This window comes from Notolepis coatsorum (assembly GCF_963971535.1).
Source record: "Notolepis coatsorum genome assembly, chromosome: 16".
NCBI lineage: Eukaryota > Metazoa > Chordata > Actinopteri > Aulopiformes > Paralepididae > Notolepis > Notolepis coatsorum.
The window spans coordinates 31,084,354-31,106,936 of record NC_140180.1 but is presented as its reverse complement, the minus strand read 5'-3'; the positions used below and the strand labels follow the sequence as shown (position 1 = coordinate 31,106,936).

The window sequence follows — 22,583 nt, the reverse complement described above, 5'->3', positions numbered from 1 at the left end:
TTTTTCTGGTTTCATCACTATTTACAGTAGACTCACCTCTAGTACCAGCCCGTTGCTATTGGAATACATAGGAAGTTGGAATAACTGATGAGCACATGTTTTCACAGCAGTCACTACCACTATGGCACTGCAGGTATAGCTACACCCATAGCATCTGTGAACACACTTACGTGAGGCTGCTGCAAGCACGCACATAGTCGCCGGCTCATCCTCACTCTGCAAAGTCAGTGTTACCTAACTGGGGAAATCTCCTGGACCAGCTAATACTGATCCAAGTTACACAGCAGGTTGGCGGCCAGCTTTAGCCAGCACTATTAGTGGGGTGAGGGAGCACTAAGGTAGGAGCACTGTAAAGATACTGTAGCATTGGGTCAACTTTGGTTTTATCTGTAGTAATAATAATAATTCATATACATTTTTTCGCGGTTTTTCAACTTGACTTTATGTACTGTTTATCCTACTGTATATGATATTGTTTTAACTCATCAAATGCAGGCTTTTTGATTAAATTGCATCGCCCAAAGTGAAGAAAAGGCAGGCTTGCAGGGATGAGGGTCGAATCACTTTCAGTTCAATTGGTTCAGGAAGTGGGTTTTCTTCAGAGTTACAGTAAATTTGGCAAAACCATTTGGCTTGAGAATGTCATCCTGTCTATCTCATCGACACAGAATCAGTGTTCCATCATTAGCAAATAACCTACAATGAATAGAATTGAAAGTAAACTCACCGCCCCCCCCCCATCACTGGTTCCAATTATTTCCTTGTCCATAATAGACCACCTGAGTCATGAACCCAGTCATCATGAATTGATGGCATTTCAAATCCAAGCATTTCAAGGACTATCGTAGCCTCTCTGCAGCCCGGCACAAGATCCAACGCATGGAGCGTGTTTGGGCCTTCAAGCATTTCTTCAATCCAGGCCAACACTCTTCCTACCACAGCCACGGAAAACTGTGAAGCTCAAACAGCATTTTGAGCAAGGTGGAAGAGATCGGATGATTTCCAGGCTCACAGGAAACCCCTGCTGATTCACTTGCTTTTACCGTGCACCTCCTCCCGGACAACAACTCTGACTGTGTCGTTTTATTTATTTGTGCTGCCTCGGCCCATTTCCACAAAAAACCCTTCTGCCGACAAACCCTCGCTCTACTTTGCTGATGGGTCGTCCAACAGTGATTTGTCAGAAACAGCCGTGCTAGTAAACCTCATCTCTCTCTCTCTCTCTCTCTCTCTCTCTCTCTCTCTCTGGCTTGTTGGCTTTCCCGCAGCATATAATCACTGAGAGATCCACATATCCTCCACGTCTTGTTGTGCTTTGTTGTCCGTTTTAGTGGTTGATGGGAAATAATCGTGTTGATCCTAAGACGATTATTCATGGAGGTGGACAACGGAGTCTTGGGTTGAGGGTGGAATTTAATGAAGTGTCATGTTGCACGGCATGGTGAGCCGCAGAGTACGGCAACGCATGCACAAAACCTCGGATCTCTCTGGAATGGCGCGCTAACGCAGTATTTATACAGGGGAGTAGACACAACTAAGTGGGTGCTTTGTACAGATCTGGGGTTAGTAACATCGGGGAGAGGTGAGATGAGAATACATAGGGTGTACGAGAGATATGGGGTAAGTGATGTAGATGGATAGGAATGGATGAGTCACTTGGACAGAAATGGGCATGGGAGAGGTGAGGGCTACAAACACAGTTGGAGGAAATGCAAGTGGCGGTTTAATCTTCTTACAAGCAAATTGAGAAATCGAATTCATTAAATGAAGGAAACCGGGAAACAATCTACTGAATGGACCTCCTATAATATTTGTTGCAATAAGGAGATATGATGCAAAGGCCCGATCAAAAGGCTCGAGATAAAATCTCAAAGCTTTTTGATCGGGCCGTTGCATCATATCTCCTTCTTATTGCAACAAATATTATAGGAGGTCCATTCGGTAGATTGTTTCCTTTATTAACTCCTCCTCTACAACAGCACATGGACGTAGCCTTCATAATCCTTAGTTGCTCATTTGGAAGTTGTTGGCAGTAGGGCTGCTGATAACGACAATCAAATAGCTGTGTGATCGTAATTATTATGTGTAATCATTGCAATGATTTAGTATGAGCATAATCTTTGATCATATTTTCCCCATAAAACTGTGGGGAATAGTGTTTGGACTTTATTCTTAGTGTTTGGACTTTATTCTCTTGACTTTATTATTTTTTCCTTTTTTTACTGTGTGAAGCACATTATCATGGGGCTCATACAGAACCAAGCATTTCATTGTAGTAATGTAATGTACTCTATACGTGACAAATAAAACAACTTGAACTTGAACTTAAAAGATGTTCATCTTCCATATTAGCTTTCAAATAAAAGCAAATATGTTTGCAAATTGGTCTAAATTCATATCCCGTCACCAACTAGGTCACTACTAGTTTTCCGATCAGATTCTGATCAATCTGCCTGTAAAATAGCCCAACTCTCTGTGTAGTTGCTGTTTCAGAGTGAAGTTTACTGATGCTTGTTTCCTTTGCTCCAATGTTACAGTATAATTGCAATGTAGCACAGTGAGCATCATGGATCTAGTTGCTAAGTGACATTATGATCACTGATCTGGCCCAGTAAACAATTAAATCGGTATTCACAATTATTTGTCAGACAATAATTGTTCATTAAAAAGTTTAATGAACACAGCAGCTCTAATTAACGGTGTTTTCCTTCTCAATGAGAGAAATTCACAGTGAAAATGATGCCTCATCAATCCCTGACAATGACTTGTGCCTTCAGTAGCACCCACGGTAGCACCAGTGCGTTAGCTACATGACCCAGGCCTCTGCCAGAGGAGCGGCATTGCATTCGAATCAGCTCATCTAAATTATCAGTAATGACGCTTCTGTCATTAACATGGAGGTGATTGCATATCTGTGTGTGATGATGTTTATAGTTTCAGCGTCTCAAAGCAATTGCACAATATGTATGCATCAATATCTGGTATGACCGGCGAGAGAATGGATGAAACTAGGAGCAACAGACCTCTTGAGTTTGCTAACGTCAGTTGTATTGTTTGGCTGCTGTAATCCACGCATTGCACTGGGACCTTCCTCTAGGAAGACGTCAGACATTGATTTGGGATAACCTACCCCTCTGCAGTGAGGCGCTAAATCTACGTAATTGAAAGGTTGTTGAATTTCAGGACCAATAGATTTAGTGTTACATCGGTTTATTGTCAAGTCGTTTTTCACGTTTGAATGTTTTAAGGACCGGATGATTACGATGTTGTTACTAAGCAATTGAAAATGCCCTTTTGAAAAGGTCTGTAGGGAGCAGCGAGGAAACACATACTCTACACAAGCTCTATCTCCGCCGCCTCGCCACAGTGGAGACAGTGGGCAGCATGGAGGGCTGATGTGAATTCACACTGATGTCTCAAATAGATTCCTCTGACTGGAGGCGTAGCTGGCCACAGCTGGCACTTTGTAGCCTGTGTAAAGACAGCCCCCCGCCTTCCTCCTAACCATCTCGTCAGCTCTGACCGTGCCCTTGGTCCTCTTTGCCCTTTGCTTGTTTTACCCATCACTGCGTTCTCATAAATATCATGCAGTGGACCACAGGCTTTGCTCTTGCATGTCCTGCATCTACGGTGGAGTGCATTCTCATTATTGTTGCAACTAGATGAGGGTAACTAACTGGACATGGTAGCTTGATACAAGATACGTTATTATTCCACTAGAAACGGGGTAGATCAGTGTACAGTATTAAGGGTTAAGGTAATCTGATGTCAGCATGTTGGAGCTAGGACTGGGCAATATGGCAAAAATATCATTATGTTTTTCTTAGTTTTGACGGTGGTAATACAATGGTACATGACTGTATTTTTAGATTTCCAGTACAAATTACCATGTGATATGACATACAGTATGTACTATGTTGTTTATGTCTTTATCTTGTAATACAATTGTCATGGTGCTATTCCATTCAAAATATATTATTCTCTTATTCTATAATGCTGCAAGAATAATATTTATTTATTAAAACGTAAAAATATACAATGTATTCTTTACAATATTTATATTTTTTTTGTGACCGTATTGTAAAAATCCATACCGGCGCACAGATCCATGACTGTATACCTTCATATTTGGTATACCTCCCACTCCCAGCCCCAGTTGGAACTAATAGAGGGCATTTTTTCCTGGACACTATACAAGATAAAGTATTGTTCCACTAGAAAAACATCAGTCCAGTAGTTAATGACGGGCGCAGTGAGTATCGGTGTTATCGGATGCTACAGCTCTGTTTTGAAAAGGGGACTTAAAAGTGTGCAAACCCCCGTGTGCACCGTGACATCACCCACAAGCCCATCCATCACTGCGACCTCTGACCTTTTCAGCTCGGAAGACGGTGCAAGGAGGAGGAATGCCAGGATTGTTGCTGGTCTACAATCCTCTTGGCCCCACTAAGTAGGCCACCCTCCTTTTGTGTGTTGCTCTGTTCTCCGCTCCTGCCCGCTGGAACAATGATGTCATTCTGCAGTCCAGACCCTGTTGGTTTGACTTTGACTGAAATGCTTTGTCCTTTGTTTGGCGGAGGTGGCCTACATCAGGGGTGGCTCGCTGGAAGCGCAGAAGGAAGGCAGGCATTCGTCCCTTGAATATTGATACACAATGGAGGTCCATTGTCAATAACTGTACACGCAGTGCCCTTTCATAGCATTGTCTTGGTGGATAAACTGCTGCTTTTTATTATTAATACTGTAGGTTACTGTACTGTACTCTTTTAATTTTATTGTTTAGATTTTTCAAATGCATATCGGTAACGTATTGTCTTAAAGTTGGGGTACATTTTTTATCAATGTGTTCTGAGTTTGTCATACCGCAGAGACATTTGTTATTAACCACCCAGTCAAATTTGAATAGTTTACTTTATTAGCTATCATAAAACCCAGTTGAAAAACGGCTCATCTGGCTGCTCAGACCATTTCTCAGGATTCATTTCAATTCCATCTGATTTCCTCTTAATTAAGTGATATAATCTTGACTACTGTACACGGTCACGGAAATATGCCTTGATCACCTAGTTACACCTTGAGTTACAACAAAAGAGTGGACAGTGGAATTGGATGGTATTTTAGGTAAAGGACTGTTATTATTGATCCGTTTGGGCTACTGGTCACCTCTTTGGGATCATTGTCCCAAATCACCGTGACAAGAAACATAATCACTGCTTCACCAGGTCATTTTGGGAAGAGAGAATTACTACAATGATTAGTTACAAATGCTTGAAATTAGTTTCTAATCTCAACACAAATCCAGAAAATCTGAAACAAAGAGAAGCAACATTGTGCCAGTTGTTTGTGTGGTGCAGGCGGTGGGAGGGCAGGAATACCTCAGCTAAACAGTAGGGCTGGGAGAGAAATTCCATACAGCAATTGCGATATTTTGCATGCCAATATTATATCGATACAGCGACTATCTGAGCTGTATTGATATAAAAATAATAATAATAATAATGTTTTACATTTTCTTTTGGGGGGATTGGCAATCCCATTTACTGCAATGAAAATGATTGGAATGAGGTGAACAGTTTGAAAACATCAATAACAAGGTTTTCCATTAGGGACATAATTTGCTGTTGAAAAAAAGGTAATATCATGATTTTACAATATTGTGACTAGTATCATGATAATCTCATATCATGTGGCCTCTGGTGATTCCCACCCTTACTAAACAGATAATTTCTAGTTTCAAACAGTGCGTCACGAAGAGCGCTATATAAATCCAATCCATTATTATTATTATTATTGCTCCAGGGATCCAGCTTTTATCTTGTGACAATATCAATACTAAATATATATCATCCTTTAAAGAAAAAAAAATTACTCATGAGGTAAATGTTTTCTCCCCCAAAAAATGAACACGGGTTGCCTTTTATAGAAAGATACTTAAAGTGAAAGTCATCCATTAAAATAATTTCGTTTTTGTAGGCATCTAGGTTCAAGTTTCAAGTTTCTTTAATAGTTGTCATACAGAAGTACAGAATACTTTTGTACAAAATGCTTCTTACTGTTGCGCTCCAGAGACTGTGCATGACAAGATAAGTATGAAATAAAAACATAGTAAAAATTAGAAGAAAAAAAAAGAGGTCACAGTGTTCAGTTTAGACATATGTACAATGTTCGTAGACGTAGTTACCATACAATATACAATACTGTGCAGTGTACTAATATACAATACTATATAGTGCAAGGCATAAATGGACGAGGTGCAGTTTAGGTACAATTCACAGTAGGTGTACGAGTTGTAGTGCAAATCCTTTATCAATAAATATAAAGTGTAAGTGTGTTTGTGTGATCTAAGTGTGGAGAGTGGGTGCTGCAGTGTGTTGTTTGTTTGAGTGAGTGTGTGTGTGCGTGTGGGTGTGTGTGCTGTGTGCATTTGATGGTTGTTGCATAGTGATTATTGTTCGTTTAGCGATTATTGTTCGTTTAGCAGCCTGATGGCCTGGGGATAGAAGCTCCTTCTGAGTCTTTCTGTGCTCGCCATAAGACTCCGGTATCGCTTGCCTGACGGCAGCAGTTCAAAGAGGCAGTTGTTCGGGTGGCTCGAGTCCTTAATAATTCTCTTAGCCTTCCCCTTGCACCGCTTGTTGTAAATGTTCTGGAGGGTGGGAAGCCCCCCTCTAATTGTGCGTTCGGCTGAACGTGTCACTCTTTGTAGTCTGCTACGGTCTTGTGCAGTGCTATTCCCAAACCAGGAGGTGATGTTGCCGGTCAGGATGCTCTCTATTGTACATGAGTAGAAGTTCCTAAGGATCTTCTGGCTGACTTGGAACTTCCTTAGGCGCCTGAGGAAGTAGAGGCGTTGTCGTGCCTTCTTCACAACACTGTCAATGTGTGTGGTCCATGACAAGTCCTCGGATATGTGGGCTCCGAGGTACTTGAAACTGTTCACTCTCTCAACTGGTGCCCCGTCGATGCTGAGGGGGCTGTAGTCCTTGACCCCCGACCTCCTGAAGTCCACAATCATCTCTTTTGTTTTGCTGACGTTCAGGGAGAGGCAGTTCTCCTGACACCACTGTGACAGGTTCTCTACCTCTTCCAGGTAGGCCCTTTCGTCGTTGGCAGAGATCAGGCCCACCACTACTGTGTCATCAGCAAATTTGATGATGGTGTTGTTGTTCCGCTGTGCTACGCAGTCATGTGTGTACAGGGAGTAGAGGAGGGGGCTCAGAACACAGCCCTGGGGGGCCCCTATGTTGAGCGTGATGGATGAGGAGGTGCAGTTGCCGGCTCTTACCACCTGGGGTCTGCCCGTCAGGAAGTCCAGGACCCACTGGCACAGGTCATAGTTCAAGCCCAGGTCCCTGAGCTTGGCTATGAGTTTGGAGGGGACTATGGTATTGAATGCTGAGCTGTAGTCGATGAACAGCATTCTCACATAGTTCCCCTTCCTCTTGTCCAGATGTGATGCTGCTGTGTGCAGCACATGGGCTATGGCGTCCTCCGTGGACCTGTTGGGGCGATATGCAAATTGCAGAGGGTCCAGGTTGATGGGGAGGGAGGAACAGATGTAGCCCTTCACTAGCTTCTCAAAGCACTTCATGGCTATGGAGGTGAGGGCTACAGGGCGGTAGTCGTTGAGGCAAGCGGGCGTAGATTTTTTGGGTACAGGGATGATGGTGGACTTCTTCAGACAGGTGGGGATGACGGCCTGTTCCAAGGACAGGTTGAAGATGTCAGTGAAAACCGGGGCCAGTTGGTCGGCACAGACTTTTAGGACGCGGCCGGGGATGCCGTCCGGTCCTGCTGCCTTCCTGATATCCACTTTTTTAAAGATCCGTCTCACCTCATGCTCTGTTACCCTGAACACTGAGTCTCCATCAGCAGACCCCCCCCCCCCCATTGCCGTGGTTTGTAGGCTGGTGTTGTTATTCACAGCCTCAAACCTCGCATAGAAGGAGTTGAGATCATTTGCTAAGGAGATGTCACTGTTCAGTTTGAGGGGGGTCCAGAAAAATTGCGGCGTGGTCGCTTTTACCGAATGGACTAAGAGCCTGTGACTTGTACCCATTCTTAAATTGCGAGTATACATGGTCTAATATGTTCTCGCCTCTGGTGGGACAGGTCACATGCTGATAGAAATTCGGCAGCACCTTTTTAAGACGCGCGCTGTTGAAATCCCCCAAGACCAAAATGGCCGCGTCAACGTTAGCTGCCTGGAGTTTGTTTACCTCGTCGTGAAGTTTTGAAAGTGCGACCTCAGTGTTCGCGTGTGGTGGAATGTACACTCCGATGAGGATGATGGACGTTAACTCTCTTGGGAGGAAGAAGGGTCGACATTTTATCGTGATAAACTCCAGGTCTGGGGAGCAGTGGTTAGACATTTCTTTTGTGTTGCCTAAATCGCACCACTCCTTGTTTATCATGAAGGCGATGCCGCCTCCTTTCTTCTTTAGTGACTCTAATGCCGTCCGGTCTTTCCGTAGAACGAAGAAGTGGTCTGCCGGTTCTATTGCATGATTCGGGACATCTGGACTCAGCCAAGTTTCTGTGAAACAGAGGACGTTACAATCCCGAATGTCCCTCTGGAATTGGATCCTTGCTCTGATGTCGTCCAATTTGTTTCCTATCGATTGCACATTGGCCAACAATATGCTGGGCAATGTGGTTCTGTGTCGTTTGGACCTCAGTCTGTTCCGGACCCCGGCTCTCTTTCCTCGTCTTCGCAGCGGCTTTTTTTCTTGTCCGTGGCCGGCATAACAAAGGATCTCGGTGGGCCATTTCTGCTGTTCAGCGATCCGATCCAGAGAGCAATCCAAACGGTAAGTTTTTCTTAATCCAATGTCAATGATTGACTGACGGTCATACACATATAATGCACCAACAGTTGGTGCAAATAAAACTCCTAATACTATAAAAATTAACAAAATAAAGTAGTGTATTAGGTCTAAGCACTTGCCGGGACATATTGGGGAGAAAGAGAGGATGACATGCTACATACAGTAGGTCTTGGATTTGAGTACATGGTACTTTGCTTGTTCACCAGGTCACCCTCCTTTAAAACTCCACTCAAATCAAAATAATCTATTTAATTTACTCAAGTACCAAATGTTAAAGTACACATTATATATGACTCTGCTTGCATTGGATCCTTGATGCATTACTTCATCTTAATGTTTGCGGTCTTTAAACATGAATTATTTTCATCAACTCACTCGTAACCTACAGTACCTCTGATATGCACAAAGAATAGTTTAATAAAAACACTTAAACAGTTTTGCGCTCTCCTTTCCTGCTCATCATCCACACCCAATCAAACCTGAGTGATTTGACTCCATCCTGTACAAAATACACAACGGATAGTTAGACAAAAAGCTATTATAGTTCCTCCCCTGGTCTCCTTTTCATACTTGGCATCCATCCTGTCGAATAAGACCACCTGCACGTCATAATTATGCTGAGTACTGGGAAATAATGTTCTCTCTTGATGCTGATTGGCCAGCTGGTGTCCACTAGCTCGTGTGGCTTAACAATGCACGTTGACAAGTTAATTAAGGAAAATAGACACCAGAGGCCAGAGGAAGCTGGAGCTGAATAGAAGTGGTTACTGTAAATGGATGCTGAGAGCTACGCTTTTTAAATGTTTGGTTCTGTATGAGCCTCCTGAGATTGTGCTTCATACAGTAAAAAAAAGGAAAAAGAATAAAGACCAAACATATACAAAACTAAAGTACAAAATGTGTTTTTTTGCATATTGTATATTTTTTATAGTGTTTGGTCTTTATTCTTCATAATCTTTACGGTATGAAGCACAGTCTCAGGCAGCTCATACAGAACCAAGCATTTCACTGTAAGGTACATGTACAGTACCTTTATTATATGTGAAAAATAAAACGGAACTTCAACTTGAAACTTGCAGGTTAAGGTTGGATTCAAACCAGTATGCTGTCTTTTGTGCTTTGTATACAGAACATCGTGTTTAATTTAAAAGAAGCCTGATATTAACCAGTGTTTCTTTTGTATGTGTGTCATCTATAGGAAGAAGTCCTTCCTCTTCTCTGCGCTCTATGCTGCCTGTATATTGGGCGGACGCCATCTCATGAAGCAGAGAGAGAAGTTTGAGCTGAGGAAACCATTGGTGATATGGTCGCTTACCCTAGCCGCCTTTAGGTGAGGATACCCTTGACAAAAGCATACACATTTATCAAGTTGGCAAAATGTACTGTACAGGACGTGGCCAATATTGGGTGATATGTATCCTATCCTGGTGATATGACTTATTTTTCACGTTTGTTTGTTATCTATTAACGGTGCTCTAAGTAGTATTTTCTTTGTTAAAATAAGTGTTGAATAGCTCTACATTCCAACAGCCATCACTGATATAGGGTTTTTGTTCAGTAACATGGGTCTCCCAGTCCCTCCGCTCTGCAGAATCTTTTTTTTTTATTTTATTTTTTATATATATATATTTTTGTATGTGTATTCATTCTGTTTAAACCAATGGGGTTTTTCTTCACAGTTGCAGATAAAGATTAGGCTACACTATTTATAGTATTAAAAAAAACTGAGTTATATTCATTAGAGAAAGTTGATTTAATAAAAAAAATAAAGACTAATTTAATCAGATTAATTACTTTATTCAAATTGAGGATTTAGTTTTAGGATATTTATTTAAAAAAAAAGAGAGAGAAATTGAAGAAAAAAAAGTTTGAATATTTTAATTTATTATTAAAAACGAAGGTTCGAACGTCCGTTCGAAAAACCCTGATGAAGTTCGAAGCCCAAAAACAGGCTTCGGGGACAGCCCTATAGGGCATACAGACCCTCATCTGCACCTTTGATTACACTGTTTACTTTATCATATTCCTATATTCAGAGTTAATTATATTGTTTACAGTTGTTACTGGTTATTTTTATTATAATTGTATTGCCTATATTTATGTCTTTCTACTATTACCATGCCCATAACTGTAGCCCCCCCCCCCCCCCCATCCCAAGGGGATCAATAAAGGAATATCTTATCTTATTGGGGATTTAGCATTGGGTGAATTCTCTCTTATTTTAGCCTGTCACTAATAGTGATATCTGTGTATTCCTAACTAAGGTCCGTCTTTTCTCTCCGTCCATAAAGTATATTTGGTGCCATTCGAACGGGAAGCTACATGACGTACATCCTGATGACCAAAGGGCTTAAACAGTCAGTTTGTGACCAGAGCTTCTACAACGGGCCTGTCAGCAAGTTTTGGGCATATGCCTTTGTGCTCAGCAAAGCACCGGAGTTAGGTAAGCTCTCACTCTCCTTCATTTACATCTTAAATACATCCGCTTGAAAAACAATGCTACACTCAATAACCATTCATATCACGAGTGTGATCTGATTGTGTGATTTGAATGTGACGTGTAGATTTTAGACTATGATAATATAGATTTACTATAGCCTAATTCATATACATTCAATGTATACCGTAGTTCATTACAATCCTGGGCACAATTCATGCCCCTATTTTCCCCATATCCATATCTGTTTGAATATACGTACCTGCGTATACTGTAATCCATTCTATATACCTATTTGTACACCTGCATATAACCCATATAACATATACATGTATGGTACATGATAGCATGTACATACTATATATACATGTATACTTACCATATATATGCATTATTATATTATTATTATATATTTATCCACATCTACCTGCATATATTCCTTTTTTACATATCTATATCTGTACATATCCCTTACCTACTCTTACTAGTTATACTGCTGGCCAGTATGACTACGACCATTGTCTTTATAAAACTGTACATACATCTGATATTGACTATTACTCAGTAGTACTCATTTATATATTTTATATCCAGTTTAATCACCATACCATACATCATGTCTAAATGTAAATGTAATCACCTGTGCAAACTTATTTTTGTTGTGCTGTATGATGACAATACATTGTAAATTTGTAATCTAATACAATGTGTAGTGAGTCAAACCAGTTAACCCCCAAACAAACTCTTGATCTTACAGTATTATTAGCTACTGTGCACTTTTTGTGCTGAAATACCAGCGTACGTATGTCTCAACCGATTCCTCTCCATACTCAACCTCAGGAAAATCTCTCCCTCTTTAGCCTAATTGGTCGATCTCAAATGACCCTTACCTCTTACCGATGGTCTGGTGGGGGGCGGGGGGGGGGGGGGGGGGGCGGGTGGTGGTGTCTGAGAATCTATTTTCTGCCTGTGTAGTCCCTTTGTGGCTCTTTTGTATTTGCCCATCCCTGCGGTCACTGGGGCTCCACACCCTGTCAACTCCGGGTATGAGCCCAGCGCAGGAGCTCCTCTGGGGGGAATGCTAGGGGGCACAGAAGCCCATAGGCCTACTCCCCGGGTTCTCTCTGGCTGGGCGTAGTCCAAACCTGCTGGCCCATGGCCAAAAGGCCCAGACCTGGGAATGGAACACGGCGGCCACTTAGCCCCAGCTCTGCTCACAGTCGGCGGGTTACCGAGGCAGGAGTACGATGCATGAGGCACAACAGTCACACGAGCACAAACACACACGCAGCACAGTAGTAAATGATGATAATTATATATATACACATATGCCTCAGTCCCATTAACATAATATATGTACTCTAAGTGAAACACTGGACTACAGTTGTGCCCCCCCCCCCCCCCCCCCCTCTCTCTCTCTCTCTCTCTGTGTACACACAGCGAAGAGAAGAGTTATACAGTGAGGCCTGGAGCCTCTGGTAGTTTTCCACTGTCTAACTCAAGCCGAGGTTACATTAATTAGTGAAGCCTACAGGAACCACACAGGTTTGACAACCCAGTAGTTCCATGGCATGACCTACATCCCATAGAGTGCATCTAGAATTGACCATTAGGCTCTTGATGTAATTTGTATCAATACTATATATATTTTTTTTAATAAGGTAAATGCACAAAATACAGTGTGCGTGATTTATACATAGGTATACATTTATAAATTACGAGATCTGTTCTGGGGGCTGACATCTTGATTAGAATGTAGAATGCGTTATTTTCACTCCGAGTTGCATTAGATTCAACCTGTCAGCGGCCCGGAAAAAACAGACAGATTCTCAGTAGTTTGATCGTTTCAACAACTTCGGGGTGAGTGTTTTATAAATAAGTGGCCTGGATTTTACGTTTAGGTGTTGTAATATAAAATGCTTCTGATTTCAATTAAATGTAATTAGTTATGAGAATTAACTCAAAATTAATTACAAAATATATATATATATTTATTTTTATAATATTTTTTTGTATCTTATTCATTCCACAAGAACGTAGAATACACATTTACAGACTTTTTTTTAATATGGTCCATTTGCATGTTCTTGGTATCTGATTCTAGGGACATCTATGGATCTCAGGGAATGTATTCTCAGTGTCAGAAATACTGTCTGTTACTAGGCTTGAGTAAATTGTAATGAACCAAATGAGAATATCAATAAAAATGTTTTTATCTTTGACTGTGAATAACACCATGCTCAAATTGACCAGACCTGAAAAATCTAAGCAAATTAATAGATGGAAGATGATTAAACAGAAGGTTTTGTAGATACAGTACTGAATTCTGCCATCCGGACACATGCAATTTGAAATATGATTATAGAATATAAAATATCAGGCATACAATGGTTATGCGATTAAAATGTGATTAATTAATTACAAATCCTGTAATTAATTGGATACATTTTTTTAATCACCTGACAGCACTAGTATTTACACAACATACCGTTGCCCAGGAGATCATGTTCATGGTAATTTGCCCGGCTGTGATATGAAGCTAGCAAAGCACAGCGCTACATAAATAGTCGGGCACCAGCTATTCACAAATATACTTTTGTCATAAGCGCATACAAGTTCAAGTTTGTTTATTATTTGTCAGAACAAAATACAGAATACTTTATAATGAAATGCTTGTTTCTGTATGAGCCCCTGAGAGTGTGATACATACAGTAAAAATAAAGTAAGTAAGTAAAAAAAAATAATAATAATATTAAGTAAAAGGTAGGTAAAGTCAATATACATATACAATGCAGAGTAAAATGGGTAACAGTGAGGTAGAATGCAGAGGTACAAAACTTGGGGAGGGTGCAAATGAGATTTAAGTTATTAAGTTACTAGATTTTATAATTCTCTATGATTGCATTAATTTGCATTTGCAGAAGTACAATGTAATAATGTGGGAATTTTATATATATTTAATAAACAGACGAGAGCTGTCTAAAAACGATTAAAAAAGTGTAATATGGTATAATACTCCTATGATAGGCTGTAATTAATCACAATGAAAACAAATAAAAGATACATTGCAAAATACTGTGGTAATGAAGGGTAAATGAATCATCATGAATCATAAATAGGGTAAAGCGGGGTAAGACACCATGAACAGACAGTTGCGCGTCGGGCCGTTGTCACCAGCTCTATTCGAGCGCCCCTACTGGTCACCATTACCGTTAATACGGTGCCCAAACGTCGGTCGACAGAAAATGAATGGCTGCATCTGTAAGTGCTATGTCTTTTGTTAAAATAGGTGTTAAGTAGCTGTACATTCCGACAGCAAACTACACCTCAGCCTGTAGATGCTACTTCAAACGTAGGTGGAAAGAATGTACTGTACTTAGTTACAACTTGGTTTAGCGATAGAAAAGTCAGTTCAGAAACTAAAAGACATATTTTCATCAACAAAACCTAGAACCATTCATCAACAAATAATTTCTGTAGTCGGGGGTCAGCCCCGCGCCACACACCACTACCTCACTCGTTTAACGCCTCACCTCCATTCTCTTTCCTCTTCACCCCCTCTCCCGACTCTTCCCCCTCTCCTCCCGCCTTCTCTCTCGCCGGCTTAGGTGACACCCTGTTCATTGTCCTACGCAAGCAGAAGCTCATCTTCCTCCACTGGTACCACCACATCACGGTGCTGCTCTACTCCTGGTACTCCTACAAGGACATGGTGGCCGGCGGTGGCTGGTTCATGACCATGAACTACCTGGTCCACTCCGTCATGTACTCCTACTATGCCCTGAGGGCGGCCAGGTTCAAGGTGTCGCGCAAGTTCGCCATGTTCATCACCATCACCCAGATCACCCAGATGCTGGTGGGCTGCGTGGTCAACTACCTGGTCTACTCCTGGATGCAGCAGGGCCAGGAGTGCCCGTCACACATGCAGAACATTGTGTGGTCCTCCCTCATGTACCTCAGCTACTTCGTGCTCTTCGTCCAGTTCTTCGTCGAGGCCTACTTCGGCAAGGCCAGGGCGGCCCTGGCCGCCGTCACTAACAAGAAGGCAGAGTAAGATTTGGAAAGAAAAAAAATAAATAAAGGAAAAGGAGGGGGAAAAAGGAAAAAAAAGAAGGAAGGAGAAAAAAAAAAGTGTGCCATATTTCCTAAGCGGAGGAGGGGGGGGAGAAGGTGATGGTGGGAGAGGAACGAGGAGTTGGAAAAAGGAGAACAGGGACCAATGGACTTGGGAGAATCACTGGATGAAATGAAGGAGGAGTGGTGTGGGTGGAAGGAGAGACTACAGGATGAAGGGGTGGAACAAGGGGGTGGGGGGATTGGGGCGGGGATTGGGAAAGAGGCTGGTGTTTGTGCTTGAGCATAACTACTAATGTGCAGATACGAAGCGCCTGGAGGCGATGCCCCCTGTGAGGGGAGCTGAAGCAGCGGTCAGCAGTCCACCTGATGTTTCTACGCCCCCTCTTTGATTCACCATATTTACTTATTTTTTTTCTTTTTTTAAAGTAACAATAAAGGGACAGTTGGAATGACCAGATAATGGAATTACATCTGCCAAGAGCATATGTTTACTTGATAAATAAGAAATTAATCGATTACATATGAAGACTGATGGGAATCCATGTCGGATTGAAACCATCCAAGTGTTTTTTTTTGGGGGCGGAGGTCTGTGTCCTTCAATGTTGTCTGTTCTGTTTTTGATATGTCAAAGGAGAAACTCTTTCAACACTGGCGTGTACAAGACTGCTGCGTGTTGGCGGTTGATTTGTATCGATTGGGTGAACAGCACTGTATACCTTCTGTATCCTGCATTGCGAAACGCAATATTTTCTCAGGTCTTAGGTTATCTCTTTCTTTATATATAATATGCATATCATTAAAAAGGAGATGTGTGTAACATCTGTGCCGGGTTCGCAACATGGCCGAAAGGCCTCGAAGGTGGCCATGCGGTTCATCCCAAACGCAGCAACGAAGGCGATTGGAGGGAAACTACTCAACTGCAGCTGGTCACGGCGGTGAACAGTTGCCATCGATTTCCAAAGACTTACTTTGAAAGAAAAGGTCCCACAAAAGTGAAATGAGGACCAGTCTGTTGGACACACTGAATCAAAGTTTCAATTGATTTGAAAAAAAGAAATGCAATTGTCAAAATTTGCTTTGACTTAAAAAAGAATAACCTGTATCATTAAATGGTGTCTGTTGTGCTATTGTACATTTGCACTGTTTCAATGTAAGAAAAGAAAAAAAGGAAGAAAAAAAACTTGGTCTTTTAATTTTTTTGCACTGAAGCTGCCGAGGCATTTTCAGGAGTTGTTTGGCAAATAGTCACTGTTGTCCTTGAAAAGAGAGAGAAAAACAAACTCCAACAGCCAGGGATGAACTGTGAGACTGTATGCAGCCCAGACCGGAAGGGGAAAGGCCATTCTACTGAGACTATGCAGCCTAGACAGGAAGGGGAAAGGCCATTCTACTGAGACTATGCAGCCTAGACAGGAAGGGGAAAGATCATCCTACTGAGACTATGCAGCCTAGACGGGAAGGGGAAAGATCATTCTACTGAGACTATGCAGCCTAGACGGGAAGGGGAAAGATCATTCTACTGAGACTATGCAGCCCAGACCGGAAGGGGAAAGGCCATTCTACTGAGACTATGCAGCCTAGACAGGAAGGGGAAAGATCATCCTACTGAGACTATGCAGCCTAGACAGGAAGGGGAAAGGCCATTCTACTGAGACTATGCAGCCTAGACAGGAAGGGGAAAGATCATCCTACTGAGACTATGCAGCCTAGACAGGAAGGGGAAAGATCATTCTACTGAGACTATGCAGCCTAGACAGGAAGGGGAAAGGCCATTCTACTGAGACTATGCAGCCTAGACAGGAAGGGGAAAGATCATTCTACTGAGACTATGCAGCCTAGACAGGAAGGGGAAAGATCATTCTACTGAGACTATGCAGCCTAGACAGGAAGGGGAAAGATCATTCTACTGAGACTATGCAGCCTAGACAGGAAGGGGAAAGATCATTCTACTGAGACTATGCAGCCTAGACAGGAAGGGGAAAGATTATTGTCATCTGGTGGTGGTGTCTCCAAAGAATAACAGTTGAAGCAATGTGTTGTTTCTACATACATACACATGCAGCACATTCCTGTGTCAGTGCATGTGCCACCAAGGCGCAGGATGAAAAGAATGCCTAAAATAATAAGGATTGCACAACGTGCTAGTTTTGCTGAGAAACGAAATAAGTCACAATTCAACAAGAGTAAGACTGTTACTTACTGTGTACGTGACCTTTTACACAATCTCAAAGAATAGAATACAGACCTATTACATATTGATATTTACTGTTAGAGCAAATACAGGGATGTACACACCATGCATTGTTGCAAATCAATCAGACATTCAAAAGTAATCACTACAAATGCACAAAATAAACATATTTTTCGTAACAAAACAGGATTGCAGAGAAACATTGGTCTCATCAAAAGATAGACCTATATAAACAAAAATGTTCACAACAAAACAGACCTGGAGGGTCATCAATAACAAATTATGACATAGGCCTAGTCTGAAAGTGACATTTCATTGTGTGGCAATTGATTCACAAGTAACAAATCACGCAATGATCACAATAACCAATCACAGATAGGATATTGCCAGGTCTCATGACTTCACAGCATTCCTATTGCCCCTTTTATTATGGCTAATGGCAATAGACTGATGATAAGCAATCATGTCCTGCATGGCTGCAACCATAATCTGAAATCTCAATTATGTACTGTAAGATAAGCACCATCTTTGAGGATAAACTGTCTACCACTATTCACTCTAATCCATCTCCCATATTATCAACACTCTTAGTTCTGGAGAATCGGTCAACATTGGGATACAGTTGTAGTACAGGTATGTTAGAGAGATTATGTTTGTGCATGCATGCTTACATGAGGCTTACCATGTAGTGAACACGAGTGGTCAATAGAGCTAAAGGCTGTCCTATAAAGAGTGATTCAAGCTTCTGTACACCATGACGCATGTTTTCAACATTTGCTATGCTCCTGTCCATCACTGTAGGGGAGATAGACAATATCTGTGTAATAATGCAACTTTGATCAAATAGGTAGCCTATAAATGTGTCTTTCTGTATCTCTGGGGGGGGGGGGGGAGTGCGTGCTATCAACCACAGGCAGCTATTTTGTATATTATAGGACAGTTCTGGATTTATGAAGTATAAACTGAATACCCATTAGTGTCTTGGGTCAAGAAAATCTAACCTTGACGAGTGTAGTAGGTTCCCAACAAAATACACAGATACAATGGATAGAAAAAGATTAAAACTATTTTTGCAAAATAGTGCAATGTCCCTTTAGTCACGGGGGAGATGGCCACAGACAAGCTGGATGTGGCCAAATACTTAAACACATTTTTCACTAACAGCCACAACACTGGTTAATAAACTACCCCCCACTTTGGGGTAGAACACATCCTAGCATACTACAAAAACCTAGGGGTCCGCAAAGACGACTTCAAACTTGAATTGCTAACAACAGATGATGTACTAAAAAAACTGAGTGCCCTCCAACCTAACAAGGCCACTGGCCATGACAATATCCCCTCCAAATTCCTCAGAGACTCAGCAGCCGCCATCACACACATAATAAACCTATCCATAAAACGGGGTCACGTTTTAAAAAAAATCAAAATTGTGACCGGCCTGCACAAAAAAGCAACTACCGCCCTGTTTCTATTCTTACCTCCATCTCGAAAGTCATGGAAAAAATAGTCTACGAACAGGTCGAAGAGTACCTCATGAAAAAGAAAATCTAATTTACGAATTCCAATCTGGCTTCAGAACATCCCACTCCACTGACACATGCATTCTCTATTTGAACGACCACATCAAACAAGAGGTGGATGCGGGCAAATACTGCGGCATGGTCATGCTGGACCTCCAAAAGGCTTTCAACACTGTCAATCACTCCATTCTGATTGACAAGCTAAAAGCAATTGGTTTTGAGTTTATCAGTGAGCTGGATGCAATCCTACCTGGAGGGGAGAGAACAGATGGTGGAGGTAAACGGTACCCTATCCCCCCCCCCCGCCCAGTGAACTGTGGTGTTCCACAAGGAAGCATACTAGGACCGTTACTGTTCCTAATTTATGCAAATGACATGTCATCAGCTTGTGACTGCAACTTGTTCCTGTTCGCGGACGACTCAGCCCTGCTGGTCTCTGACAAGAACAAGTTACAGGTTGAACAAACCCTCAGCTCAGAACTCGGCAGAATCTGCACCTGGCTCGCTGATAACAAACTATCATTACACCTGGGTAAAACAGAGTCCATTCTCTTCGGATCAAATAACAAACTCAGCAATGGCTTCTCTGTTACAGTGGGTGACAATATTGTCACAAGGAAAGATGAAATTACATACCTGGGTTCCATCCTAGAGGCATGTCCGGCAGCGTGGCTACATGAGTATAGCTCCGGACTCATGATCGGAAGATCACCGGTTCGAGCCCCGGTCAAGGCTGCTGTCGGAAAGTGGTGTTGTTGTCCAGCAGGGGGCACTCTGTCCTCTGGACTTGTCAGTAACAATGCCCCTGTTACGGTGATAGGGACACTGTACAGCTGTAGTGCCGTCATTCGGATGAGACGCTAAACCGAGGTCCTGACTGAATTTCGGTCGTTAAAGAACCCATGTCGTTAGAGTAGGGGGTTCCCCCACGTTCCTGGCCAAATTCCCAATTAGGTCTCTGACATCAAGGCCACCTAATCATCCCTTCCCTTTAATTCCCCTGTCTCCTGAGCCGTTCAGCCATTGTGTAGTGTGATGTGTGCCGGGTGCCATTGTATGGTAGCCATTGAGCCTGCATAGCCCAAGGTTGGGTGCTACCAGTGGTGGTGAAAGAGGCCATTCCCACCCTACAAGCTCTTTGAGTGTCTAGAAAAACAGAAAAGCGCTATATAAATGCAATTAATTATTATTAAGTCTTTTGTGTGACAAGATGGCATCCAATGTAATAAAAAAAAGTAAACAAAAATACCCTGAAGACTCTAACAGGAGCACTCATTCAAGGGTACTACGACTATGCTTGCACCTCATGGTACCAAAGCACCTCAAAGGCACTAAAAACAAGATTACAAACATCACAAAACAAACTGGTCAGACTACTGCTTGACCTTACTCCTAGAACCCACCTCACCCCTGCCCATTTTGACAACCTAGGGTGGCTTAGAGTAGACGACAGAGTACAGCAACTTGCAATGGGCCTGGTCTACAAGATACACTACACCACTAAGGTACCCATGTACATGTCGAAATACTTCCCAAAGGTCAGTGAATACCATGGCCACAACACAAGAGGGAGCTCCACAAATCATGTAAAACCCAGATTCGGCTCAAAGAAGGGACTAAAAATGCTCCGCAATTATGCCACATCAATGTGTATGTCATGTATGCTTAATGTCATGATTAGATTAGTGATGATTAGATTAGATTATTATATCTGTATATCTATGTTGTGTATGTCATAAATGTCATTATGAATTGAAAATGGGGGACCCTGATGTAAACAAGACAAAAGTCTTTCTCTGGTCTGCATCCACTTAACAATTGTGTGTATTGATCATTTGAGCTGTACTGCACTGTACACATTCTGCAATCTGTTAATGAAAGTTTTCAATCAATCAAGGTCTACCCCTGCTGAGTAGGAGGTGTCGAGGGCCCTCTGGTGGATGGACAGTGGTAGTGTGAGGGGGGCTATAAAACCCTATCCTGGATGCCTAAATTCTTATCCCAACCCATGTTTGCTTCCGCGTTTTGCGCTCTGGCCAGTGTCCTTTCAGCCGAACAGGATAATGAAACAATGATCCCACTAAATGGCCAGACGCGTCTTATGGCGACATCTACAATTACCTCATTGAGTCTCCAGGTAGACTAATGTTTATATATTTAAGTGCAGTGGTCTGTAGCCACTCACACTACCACCGAAGCTCCCCCCTCTGATGGAACAGTCCAGGGCGGGTGTGCGTGGCGTCACAATCCGTGGGCAATCTGCGCATGTGCATGGGGAATAGGTGCTTAAAAATGGGCCTTTTCTCTGCCGATTTAGTTCTGATCGATTAGGAATGGGTCGCGCCGCGTTCAGGAGATTCAGGCGCATACAAGTCTATTCGATCATGTCTCCAGCACCCCCACAGCCGTAACTGCAATCACTTACATCACGGCTCTCATCCACATTCATTCATTTGCTCCCCCCGCTATCTCCTCCCCGATTTCAGAATCCCGGAAGACTATTGTTGATGAGTTGTTATGAAGAGCTGGCTACAATCCAGGAACAAAGATACAATGGTAAACCACTATCCATATCTTCCTCATTCCTGGTTGTGTCTGTGTGAAATCTCTCCCCAAACAGTTTCAAATGTTCTCGAGGTCATGTCCTACAAAGTATCCTCAGTCTATACAGTCTGCCCCATTGTTCTGACCAGGATTATTACGTTCCTTTTGGCCTCCTTGCTGAGTCTGACGTGGACGAGAAACCCATCTATAGGCCTAGTTATCAAATTCTTGGTTTGCAATGGTTTTGCACCTTGTGAGTAAATAAAAACCCAGTTTTCATCTACAACTCCTGTTTCCTCATTGTCTCACTGCTTGGTCCCTAACAAGGAGAAATGGGCATTCTAAACACTCTGTGCAAGGCCTCTATTAGGCGGTAAATTGTTCTTTGTTTTCACAATGTGTGCCCTCTATCGTATCGAGATACATATTCCATGTGTATGGAATAACACTCACCTTTAACATTCACTTTAAACACTTTTTAACACTACACCATATTGTATCTATTTATTAGTCAAAGATTTGCATTACCTCTCTAACTCATCTTTGCATTTGTTTGCATTGTGTACTTGTACTAGTTTGTATATTTTGTATAGTGTTTGGTCTTTATTTTTCTAACTTTTTTACTGTCTGAAGCACAATCTCAGGGGGCTCATACAGAACCAAGCATTTCATTGTAATGTACATGTACCTTATATGTGACAAATAAGCTGGTCAGGAAGGCCAGTAACATGGTGGGAGTGGAGCTAGACTCTTCCTCTGTCAGAGAGGAAGAGCCTTGCTAAGCTCCACGCCATCATGGACAACCCCTCCCACACGCTATACACAGACTTGGCTGATAGAAGGAGCATGTTCAGTTTTAGACTAAGACTCCCAAAATGCAACACTGAACGGCACAGGAAGTCCTTAATTCCAACAACCATCAGAGTATACAATGCATCACTGTGCCTCACTGCCTCACCACAGAGTGACAGTACAAACTCTGG

At 42.2% G+C, this 22,583-nt stretch overlaps 1 protein-coding gene across 1 annotated transcript in view; it reads left to right on the top strand.

Annotated features, from left to right (window-relative positions):
- The window catches only part of elovl6 (ELOVL fatty acid elongase 6), a 37,203-nt gene extending 21,649 nt beyond the window's left edge, over positions 1-15,554 (top strand). Inside the window, exons 2-4 of the mRNA XM_084331827.1 lie at positions 10,027-10,158; positions 11,120-11,271; positions 14,874-15,554. Of these exons, the coding sequence (XP_084187953.1) occupies positions 10,027-10,158; positions 11,120-11,271; positions 14,874-15,319 (730 nt within the window). The 3' untranslated portion in view covers positions 15,320-15,554. The remainder of the gene's footprint in view (positions 1-10,026; positions 10,159-11,119; positions 11,272-14,873) is intronic.
- The last annotated feature ends 7,029 nt before the right edge of the window (positions 15,555-22,583 follow it).